The 11,788-nt window shown below is 43.9% G+C and overlaps 1 protein-coding gene across 12 annotated transcripts in view; it reads left to right on the forward strand.

Moving 5' to 3' along the window:
• The window catches only part of dalrd3 (DALR anticodon binding domain containing 3), a 59,066-nt gene that overhangs the window by 34,229 nt on the left and 13,049 nt on the right, over positions 1 to 11,788 (forward strand). For 7 of the 12 annotated variants that reach the window (XM_048547973.2, XM_048547978.2, XM_048547975.2 and 4 more), the window contains exons 11-13: positions 803 to 916; positions 4,938 to 5,006; positions 7,123 to 7,761. In XM_048547973.2, the coding sequence (XP_048403930.1) occupies positions 803 to 916; positions 4,938 to 5,006; positions 7,123 to 7,242 (303 nt within the window). In that variant the 3' untranslated portion in view covers positions 7,243 to 7,761. Of the gene's footprint in view, positions 1 to 802; positions 917 to 4,937; positions 5,007 to 7,122; positions 7,763 to 8,062; positions 8,171 to 11,788 lie in introns of those variants that run through there. The other 5 variants (XR_007249261.1, XR_007249262.2, XR_007249263.2 and 2 more) reach the window with 5 other exon arrangements.

Below are 11,788 nucleotides of genomic sequence, written 5' to 3' on the forward strand. Positions count from 1 at the left end.
ATGTCTGGAGTGACACACCAACCATGAACATGTCGAACACTTTATAATTTTGCAAAGAACCTGCACTCGCTTAACGGCGTGAAAACTTGTTCCACCCGCATGAACCAGGAGATTTTCATGAATACGGAGCTAAATGGCAGAAACTTACTGTGAAATATAAGTGAATATAGCAACCATCCCCTCTGACCATGGCTGGCTCCAAAGTACCACCTAGAGATCAGAACTAACTTTACAGATCTGGAATCTGACTACTCCTGCCAAACATATGACAGTATGGACAAATTGAAAATCTAGATGTAGAAAGCAGTGGCTGAGGGCTTTTGTTACACAGCAGTAGTGTCTCTACCTCTGACTTAAAGGAATTGGGCTCAAGTCCCACCAACCACAGAGATGTATCACAACATGTCCAAACAGATTGATTTAAAAAGCAAACTTGAACATAACAGTAAGAATTATACAGCAGCTGATGTGCAGCCAGGCTAAACCTTGACTTTCTTGCCTGACTGAAAGCTGCTGACGAATCGGGACTACTTATGTGAATGTATTAAACTGTACCAACTTTGCATGTGGAACTCAAGTTGCATGTACTATGTAGTGGGCACCGAACACTGAAAATCTTCTTTAAAATCCAAATTTTTTCTAAAATGTTTTGAGAAGTTGGAGGGAAAAACATGCAAGATTGTTAAGAGTTAAGTGGGATGGATCTAAAATCTTTTGTTTTTAAGGCCAATGCTTAAGTGTAATATTTTTTAAAACATTCAAGTTATCCTTGAGAAGTAACGACAGTTTCCTCCTTGTGCAGGGAGAGTGGCTATTGCTGTACAATTATGTTATTCCATTCCAGGAAGTGCTTTGTCAGACTATGCAATCCTTGAGTTCAACTAAAGGAATTCGTTTGACCATCAACACTGAGACAGTAAGTTGAATTGACAAGCAAAGAAGACAGACTTTGGTTTCCAAATAAAATGTTTTCAGGACTGTTACTGTAGAATCTTACAGCATAGAAGAAGGTCATTTGGTCTTCCATACATGTGCGAATTCTTTGTAAGAGCTACTGATTAGCTCAGCTCTTCGTTACACATGGCTAAATATTTCCAAGGCTCGCCTAGCTGCACATTGCATTCATTCATGTTTTACACAAATCCAACTTGGGTGAGAGGGTTAGAATTGTAGGTATTCAAGCTGCCTGAGAGTCAATCACTTGGTAGTTTGAATTGCTGTCTTATAAACTTTGGATTTATTGAGCAAGAAAAATAAGAATTCAGATGTCAGCATGTGTTTCAGAGATAGTAGGAACTGCAGATGCTGGAGAATCTGTGATAACAAGGTGTAGAGCTGGGTGAACACAGCAGGCCAAGCAGCATCAGAGGAGCAGGAAGGCTGACGTTTCAGGACTAGACCCTTCTTCAGAAAAAATTTCTGAAGAAAGGTCTAGGCCCAAAACGTCAGCCTTCTGCTCCTCTGATGCTGCTTGGACTGCTGTGTTCATCCAGCTTTACACCTTATTATCTCTTATGACAGCACATGTTAATGTATGGCATTTGACAATCCTGGGATCAGCTGCTGCAACATTGAAGGCTGATCTTTTCAGTGGCTGCCAATGTGGTGGGAATTAAAGAGTATTTTTTAAAAGGGATTACAACAAGAATAAGATAACATTATAAAAGCTCATTCAGTAAGTTAGCACAGTTTAGCAGGCATGAATGTTGAACACCGTAAGGGTCCACACTTGCAGAAATGACTGAACAGGAGCATTGTGCACACTAAGGCTTGTATCAGCCACCTAGAGAATACAAAAAGGATAAATGGGAGACCTTGGTTCGAAGATTTCTATTTATTGTACAAGAATGAAATGTAAACAATATATACATATGTGGTCACAGATTCAGGAAATGTATTTAGCCCATCTAAGACAGACTGTCTGCCTGAGGTATTTAAATAAACATAGTATTAACCTGCATTCCCAGCCCACCTGTAGTCTGTGTAAAAGATTAACCACAATAATAACCTCTGGAATGGTCTTTCTAAATCACTTATTATGGTTCTCTCTCTCTTCAGTTTGCTTGGAAAGCCTTTTGGGTTTCTCACCAACTGATAGAACATAGAACTGTACAGCTCAGGAACAGGACTTCGGACCATAATGTTTTGCCGAACATGACACCAAATTTAACCAATCTCTTCTGCTTGCCTTTGGTCCAAATTGTTCCATTCGTTGCATATTCATGTACTTATCTAAAAGCCCCTTAAACACCCCTATCGTACTTGCCTCCCTACCATCCCTGGCAGCGCGTTCCAGACTCCTACCACTCTCTGGGTAAAATATTTGCCCCTCACATTTCCTTTGAACTTCTCCCCATCACCTTAAATGCATGCCCCCCCTAGTTTTGGACATTCCAACTCTGGTTAAAAGATTCTGACAATCAACCCTATCTATGCATCTCATGATTTTCTAACAAGTCTTCCCTCAGCCTCTGCCTCTCCAGAGAAAACAACCTGAGTTTTTCCAGCTTCTCCTTATAGCTCATACTCTCTAATCCAGGCAGCATCATGGTATATCTTTTCTGCACCTTCTCCAAAGCCTGCGCATCCTTCCTGTAATGTGGCGACCAGAATTGAATGTAGTACTCTAAGTGTGGCCTTACCAAAGCCTTATAAAGCTGCAGTGTGACATCCTGAGTGTTGTACTCAATTCCCCAACCAATAAAAGCAAGCATGCCATATGCCGCCTTTACCACCCTATCTACTTGCGTGGCCACTTTCAGGCAGCTACAGACTTGAACCCCAAGATCCCTCTGTACATTAGCTGCATACTTTTCCTAAACACTTGATCACCTGAAGTGCAGCATCTCACACTTACCCATGTTAAACTCTATCTGCGATTTGTCTGCCTATTATCAGTAACTGATCTATATCCTGCTGTGTCTTTTGACAGCCTTCTACACTACCCACAACTCCACCAATCTTTGTATCGTCTGCAAATTTAATAACCCACCCATCTACATTTTCAACCAAGTCATTTATATATTATCACAAACAGCAACAGTTTGGATCCCTGCGGAACACATCAGTCACAGACCTCCTGCCTAAAAAACACCCTTCTACTGCTACCCTTTGCCTTCCGTAGGCAAGGCAATTCAGAATCAATGCCGCCAAGTCATCGTGGATCCCATGCATCTTAATCTTCTGGATGAGCTGACCATGAGGGACCTTGTTGAAAGCCTCACTAAAATCCACGTACACAACATCCACTGTTCTGCCCTCATCGATCAACTTTGCATCACCTTGAAAAATTCCATCAAGTTAGTAAGACATGACTTGCCCTGCACAAAGCCATGCTGACTGTCCCTAATTAATGCTTTTCTAAATGCATGTAAATTCTACCCCTAAGAATTCTCCAATAGCTTCCCAACTACTGATGTGAGACTGACTGGTCTGTAGTTTCATGGATTATCCCCACTTCCCTTCTAAGTAGAGGAACATTAGGTACTCACAAGTCCTTTTGGAACTCTTCAGTTGTTATTAAGGATACAAAGATGTTGATCAAGGCCCCAGTAATCTCCTGTCTTGTATCTACCCCAGCTTATTGAGAGAGACATCGGGCCGTGGGGACTTATCCACTTTAATGCTTTTCAAGAGACCGAACACCACTTTTTTCCTGATCTCAAAACACCCTAGCATATTTGCATGCTCCATACAAATCTTACCATCCTCCATATCCTTCTCCTGGGTGAATACTGATGAAAGTACTCATTTAGGATCTCATCCACACCCTTTGCCTCCAAGCAGAGGTCCCCTCCTTTATCCTTGAGTGGTCCTACCTTCCCCCTAGTTATCCTCTTGTTTTTAGTGTCTGTATAGAATGCCTTGAGATTTTCTTTAAGCCTACTTACTAGGATCATTTAATGGTCGCGTCTTGCTGTTCTAATTCCCTGCTTGAGTTATTTCCTGCTCCCTTTATATTCCTTTTGATCCTTGTCAGATTTTAGCTTCCTAAACCTTACGTATGCTTTTTTTTTTCCCCTCTTGACTAAATTCACACTGATCTTACTCTCCTTCCCTTAATTTCACAACTCCTGCAGAGTGTCCTAGCTTTTGGGAAGGACTAAATCTCATTGCAGATTGTTAGAATGTCAGACACAGCCTGGTGGTAATATTCTTGTCAGTGAATCAGCATGTCATGGATTAGAGATGAGAGTGCATAATCTTGGCTGACACCACGGCGAAGTTTATAGGAATACTGTACGGCTGTAAATACAGCCATTCGCATGAGACATTAAATTCAGATCCCAGCCACCCTCTCAAGGTAAATGATCCATAGCGCTGCTCAAGGAGGAGTGTGGAAACCTGTCAGCATTTAAGTCAACATTATCCTTCAATACTCACCAGTGCACCTGATGCAGATAATATCAAATTGTGTGTTTTTTTGCTGCATGCAAATTTGTTATGGTATTTTCTACATTACAGCTGTAAATAATGGCTATAAAGCATTTTTTAAGACGTAGGAGCAGAAATAAATCATGCAGCCCATCGAGTCTGCTCCGCCGTCTACTGCAATCTGATCATTCTTAACTCCACTTGCCTCCCTTTTCCTTATTACCCTTGATTTCCTTACTGATTAAAAAAATCAGTCTCTTGAATATGCTTAACGACCTAGCCTTGATAGCCCCTTTGCAGTAAAAAATTCCACAGATTCACTATCTTCTGAGCAACGAAATTCCTCCTCATCTCTGTCTTAAATGGCCGACTCCTCGCCCCAAGATTATGCCTCTTGCTCGTGCAGTTTCCCAGAAGGAAACGACCTTTCCACACCTATCCTTTCAAGGCCCATTGGAAGCTTATATGTTTCATTTTGTGGTAATATCTTCAAATTGTAAAAGGCACCAGACAATCTTCATCAATTACTAAGCATCTTCTTCTCATTGTAATTTATGTTTTAGGTCTGCAAGTTTCTTGTAAACCTCAGCATAGATTTCAGCTCCTATTACAACCGTGTGCACATACTTGGAGTAAGTATATCTTGTAAATTATTGTCTGACCATCACTGTGTAGCCAATTATGGATGAGGTAAGTAACAAAAATAGGCCCTGTTAGTGAGACTGGGTGTTGAAATCTCTTAGATTTTGAAGCGGGGAAAAGAAATATTTTTATTTAAGGCTTTGAGTGCTCTTTCTGTTCAATTTTCACTTTATTTTCAAACCCTTAACTTTTTTGTCATCTACTGAAGTTGCTAGATTTTCAAGATACCTCACACGTTTTGTGGCACTCCACTCTGAGCCAGTAGCTTTGGGTATGGGTTCCACTCAGGGACTTGATGACGGAGAAAGGTGCATGCACAACACATCCAAACAGGCAGAGCATCAATCTGCAAATCTTCCAACACACACCAGTGGCAGTAAGAGCAAGAGATGCCTGGTCATCCATATGATGGAAAAAAAACCTTTGGAATCTTTACCATCACTACCCACAGCTTCAGGCAACAACATTGCATGTAAAGTACATTGCCACAGCAACTCAAACTCCTCACAATGAACTGTAAGGCAACACTACCACTAAAGATACATTGCCTTTCCTTTTGAGTCAGCCTTGATCAGAACATCGCAGCAGCTATGTTGAGCGTGAATCAGGGCCAATTTCACATTTTTACTCAATGCTACTCCTAGCCCAAGGTGGAGGAACTAGAAGAGAATTTTGAAGAAATCCATTTTTTAAAATTCAGGTGGGGAGTGTTGGTTAGCCACATATAGCGAACCACAAGTTTGAGTCTGATAAATTAGCACCTTTGTTATTCATAATATCATGATTTCAGTTTGATTAAAAGTGCATTTGGAGAAAGATCCCACCGACAGATCAAATTCAAGTCGAATCTGTTTACGGCCGTCATTGGAGGATAGGGATAGGATTTCCTGGAGTATAAAGATGAACACATTTGACACTGAAGTTGATCAGTTCACCATCCGTCACAACAATGACACTTATAACAAGTAGTTGTGTCGTTAGATTACCAATCCTAATGAAATTTAAAAACTACCCTTGAAGCTAATGAACTAAGCAAACACAAAGTGGGTTCAAAGTTAGGAGGAAGAGAAAGTGAAAGGTAATAGCTAAGCCCAACCCCGGATTCTAAACTTTAGCAGGAGTGCTAAGTCCAAGGCCCGTATTCACCATGGTTCCAGAGTGATGAAAAAAATCTGTATGAGCATGATAGGAATGCAGCTATCTCAGAGTGTGTTGTTACCAAAGGATGCTGCAGAACTAGAGGTGAGGTGAGGGGCTTGAAAGCAAGAACAAGAGTTTTTGAAATTGAACTATTGCTTCATGGGAAGCCAGTGTAGGGTAGTGAGCACAGGGGTGATAGGAGAATGGAATACATAGGCAGTGGGGTTTTGCATGACTTCAAGTGAATGGCAAAGTGGAAGATAGGTGGCCAGAAGATGAATGACAGACAAGAGTTCATTGCAATAGTCCAAGTCTAGAGCGACAAAAGGGTCTGGATATGGGTTGCTGTAGCAGCAACCCAGGGGTTGAAGATAATTGGTCTTCCCAGTAGTTAATTGGAGAAAATTTCACCTCCTCCAGTACTGCAGGGCCAGTTTAATCTGCCGTGAGTTTATGAAGTCACCAAATGTTTTGTGTTACACTGTCTTAGTATTTTCAAACATGGGCAGTAGTTTAGAAACCATTATCTTGGATAGCCTGGCATATTGTAACCAAAAAGAGGCAAGTGCTGGTCCAAATAGCTCTTCATATGGAAAGACCAGTCTCAGCTGTGCCCTTAAAAGGAAGTGATGGCCAGTGCATCCTATGGTTAGACCAACAGGGGGAAGAGATAAGGGGGAGTGGAAGAGTCAGATTACATCTTCCTTCCCTATTCCTTAACAACGCAGATGGCTCAACTCTGCCATTCTTTCAAGCAAGAGGTTTTAAAGCAGCTTTGACACCCACCCAGTGACTCTACATCCCAGATTTTAAAAAAGCCTGGAGAAATTAAACCGCTGCTTGTTGCCCAGAGATGGTATGGCAGGGGAGGGGTGATCCAAAAAATTCATTTCTTTGGCTTTACTGAAATGGCTGAGACCATTCCCCCCTTATACTCAGTGTTCAAGGTGGTATCTCACTCCACAGGAACCATTGGAACACTTGTTCAACCAGATGTTTGCTCGCCTACAGCTGATGAAAGCGTTGAGAGAAGTATTTCACACAGCATTGGGCACGCTGCACGTCACACCCCCAAGCCAGCTCTGAGAATCCAGCTTCTCGTATGTTCTATACCTCACCCAGGATATGGAAGCAGAAAACTGGATGGTCTTCACATTCCACCGTCAGCTCAGTGAAGAGTAACACTGCCTGAGACCTGCCAACAGTGAGCAGAGCAGCTTGACAGGCCAGTGGAACATCACTGTTTTACCTCCTTCAAATCGTCAGATGTGAATGAGATTTAAAATATTGAAGTTTGGCGTTCAACATGGTACTACTCCATATACCAGCAGACAGTAGCTACCAGCTCTGCATATCGTCATCTGACCCAAGAGCATGTCTCACCAGAAGCAGATGCAGGTGCTAGTTGCAAAATCAATTACAGTCAGAGTTGTCAAATTACTTCTGAAAAAGAGCTTTCACCTCATTATGAAATGAATTCTGGTACAGGCCACAATGCCACTTCACCATTGAAACATATTTCTGCCTTCTACGTCCTGCTCTTAATCTGAACACATTCCATTGTTTGTGCCCCCAACTGTATTTCTGAAATAAAAATAAATGAATTTTAAACATCAGAATTAGCCTCCGCTTTATCCGTCAACATGCAGACAATCTAATCCAACAGTAACGTAAGCATTAAAGATAGTATCTCAAAGTTTGATCATCATCAGCGGTCCTGCACAGACAAGCATCACACTCTTCCACTCCCAGGGTGAGTCGGTAGGTGGCTGTACAGACCAGTGTGACTACCACAGGCTTTATTACACTTGGGGCTGGTGGTGGTACAGGAATGGGTGGGTAGGGCATTGGTGTGGCTGTACTCACCTTTTGCTTTACTCTCTGGCTTCCATTTTTTTTCCCCCAGCAGCAAGTCTTGAAATGCACAATGTTTTCCCAAATGGAACAGCTATAGGAAACCATATGAATGATCTCAGGATCGTGTTAATACACTTGCCAGTTGATTGCCTGTCAGGTGAGTGCTTTTGTGTCACCTGCCTTTGAATGGAGTTGTGGGTGCTGCATTTTGTTGTGTGGGTATCAGCTAATGGAGAGGCTCACATTGATAGCATAGGTCAGAAGAATCAATACCTCCAGCTGTTGTGAACATTGGTGTCCAGAAAACTCCCATTAAGACAAGAAATGCAACACCAGTCGCCACGAGCATATGTAGCTCTAACCACTGACTAGGAGATTCATACATATTTCAAAAGACTGTTAGACAAATGCTTGTCACCACTAGCGACACCATAGAACAGTACAGCACAGTACAGGCCCTTCGGCCCACGATGTTGCACCAAACTTTTTCCCTAATCCTAAGGTCTATCTAACCTTCACCCCTACCTTATATTATCATCCATATGCCTATCTAACAGCTGCTTAAATGCCCCTAATGAGGCCGACTCCACTACCCTCTCCAGCAATGCATTCCATGTCCCACCACTCTCTGAGTAAAAAACCTACCTGACATCTCCCCGATATCTGCCTCCACTCACATTAGAACTACGCCCCCCCCTCGTAATTGCTACCTCCACCCTAGGAAAAGTCTCTGGCTGTCCACTCTATCTATACCTCTGATCATTTTGTACACCTTGATCAAGTCACCTCTCATCCTTTGTTGTTCTAAAGAGAAAAGCCCTAGTCTCTCAACCTTTCCTCATAAGACCTTCCCTCCATTCCAGGCAACATCCTGGCAAACCTCCTCTGCACCTTTTCCAATGCTTCCACACCTTTCCTGTATTGAAGCTACCAGAACTGGACACAATACTCCAGATGTGGCCGAACCAGGCTTTTGTATAGCTGGAGCATAACTTCATGGCTCTTAAGCTCGATCCCTCTATTAATGAAAGCTAACACACCATACACCTTCTTAACAACTCTATCCACCTGGGTGGCAGCTCTCAGGGAACTGTGAACATGAACCCCAAGATCCCTCTGCTCCTCCACACTGCCAAAAATCTTTCCGTTAACCTTGTATTCTGCTTCCAAGTTTGTCCTTCCAAAATGAATCACCTCACACTTCTCAGGGTAAAACTCCATCTGCCACTTATCAGCCCAGCTCTGCATCCTATAAATGTCCCTTTGTAACCTAGAACAGCCCTCCACACTGTCCACAATGTGACCCATCTTTGTATCGTTCATGAACTTGCTAATCTAGTCTTCCACTCCTTCATCGAAATCATTTATAAAAGTCACAAAGAGGACCCAGGACAGATCCGTGTGGTACACCACTCGTAACTGAGTACCATGTTGAATATTTTCTGTCCACTACGACCCTTTATACTTCTAAGGGTCAGCCAATTCTGAATCCAATCTGCCATCCCATGCCTCCTTACCTTCTACATGAGCCTACCTTATCAAACACCTTACTTAAATCCATGTATACCACATCCATTGCTCTACCTTCATCCATGTGTTCGGTCACCTCTTCAAAGAATTCAATTAGGTTTGTGAGTCATGATCTACCCCTCACAAATCCATGCTGACTATCACAAATCAAACTGTGCCTTTCCACGTGATCATAAATCCTATCTCTCAGAGCCCTTTCCAATAATTTGCCCAACGCTGATGTAAGACTAACTGGCCTGTAATTTACGGAGTTATCCCTATTCCTTTTTTTAAACAAGGAAATGACATTTGCCTCTCTCCAGTCTTCTGGCACTATACCCATGAACAGTGAGGACAAAAAGATCATTGCCAAATACCCTGTGATCTCTTCCCTGGCTTCCCATAGAATCCTTGGATAAATCCCATCAAGCCTGGAGGACTTATCTATCTTCAAATTCCTAGCATATCTTCCTTGCTAACATCGACCTCCTCTAGTTTACCAGCCTGTTTCACACTGTCCTCCTCTACAACTAGGTCCGTCTCAGTTGTGAATACCATAAGCCAAAGACACCAAAGGCTGTATTTTATAGTGCCTTAGAGTCATACATTCATACAGTATGCTGACACATGTGTTGGTCCAACTCGTCCATGCCGACTGTGTTCCCAAGGAGGTGGAACATGCATGAATACTCCCTACCATTTGAGCACCTTAAATATCAACTGGCAAATTATTAACCAGTGAACTAGGTTACCTTAGAGTGAAGAATTGGTGTTAGTCCCAGGCCAGAAGTATTAGGATAAAACCTTGAAGAGTCTGGCATTTCCTTTCCTGGATGTCAATTTTAAAATCATTCCATTTTTCGTGTGAGTATAATGGGAACTGCAGATGCTGGAGAATCCAAGATAATGAAATGTGAGGCTGGATGAACACAGCAGGCCCAGCAGCATCTCAGGAGCACAAAAGCTGACGTTTCGGGCCTAGACCCTTCATCAGAGAGGGGGATGGGGTGAGGGTTCTGGAATAAATAGGGAGAGGCGGACCGAAGATGGAGAGAAAAGAAGATAGGTGGAGAGGAGAGTATAGGTGGGGAGGTAGGGAGGGGATAGGTCAGTGCAGGGAAGACGGACAGGTCAAGGAGGTGGGATGAGGTTAGTAGGTAGGAGATGGAGGTGCAGCTTGGGGTGGGAGGAAGGGATGGGTGAGAGGAAGAACAGGTTAGGGAGGCAGAGACAGGTTGGACTGGTTTTGGGATGCAGTGGGTGGAGGGGAAGAGCTGGGCTGGTTGTGTGGTGCAGTGGGGGGAGGGGACGAACTGGGCTGGTTTTGGGATGCGGTTGGGGAAGGGGCGATTTTGAAGCTGGTGAAGTCCACATTGATACCATTGGGCTGCAGGGTTTCCAAGCGGAATATGAGTTGCTGTTCCTGCAACCTTCGGGTGGCATCATTGTGGCACTGCAGGAGGCCCACGATGGACATGTCATCTAAAGAACAGGAGGGGGAGTGGAAATGGTTTGCGACTGGGAGGTGCAGTTGTTTGTTGCGAACCGAGCGGAGGTGTTCTGCAAAGCGGTCCCTAATCCTCCGCTTGGTTTCCCCAATGTAGAGGCAGCCACACCGGGTACAGTGGATGCAGTATACCACATTGGCAGGTGTGCAGGTGAACCTCTGCTTAATGTGGAAAGTCATCTTGGGGCCTGGGATAGGGGTGAGGGAGGAGGTGTGGGGGCAAGTGTAGCATTTCCTGCGGTTGCAGGGGAAGGTGCCGGGTGTGGTGGGGTTGGAGGGCAGTGTGGAGTGAACAAGGGAGTCACGGAGAGAGTGGTCTCTCCGGAAAGCAGACAGGGGTGGGGATGGAAAAATGTCTTGGGTGGTGGGGTCGGATTGTAGATGGCGGAAGTGTCGGAGGATGATGCGTTGTATCCAGAGGTTGGTGGGGTGGTGTGTGAGAACGAGGGGGATCCTCTTTGGGTGGTTCTGGCGGGGGCAGGGTGTGAGGGATGTGTTGCGGTAGACGCGGTCAAGGGCGTTCTCGACCACTGTGGGGGGAAATTTGAGGTCCTTGAAGAATTTGGACATCTGGGATGTGCGGGAGTGGAATGCCTCATAGTGGGAACAGATGCGGCGGAGGAATTGGGAATAGGGGATGGAATTTTTGCAGGAGGGTGTGTGGGAGGAGGTGTATTCTAGGTAGCTGTGGGAGTTGGTGGGCTTGAAATGGACATCAGTTACCAGCTGGTTGCCTGAGATGGAGACTGAGAGATCCAG

The sequence above is a fragment of the Stegostoma tigrinum genome, chromosome 11 (genome assembly GCF_030684315.1).
Source record: "Stegostoma tigrinum isolate sSteTig4 chromosome 11, sSteTig4.hap1, whole genome shotgun sequence".
NCBI classification, from domain to species: domain Eukaryota; kingdom Metazoa; phylum Chordata; class Chondrichthyes; order Orectolobiformes; family Stegostomatidae; genus Stegostoma; species Stegostoma tigrinum.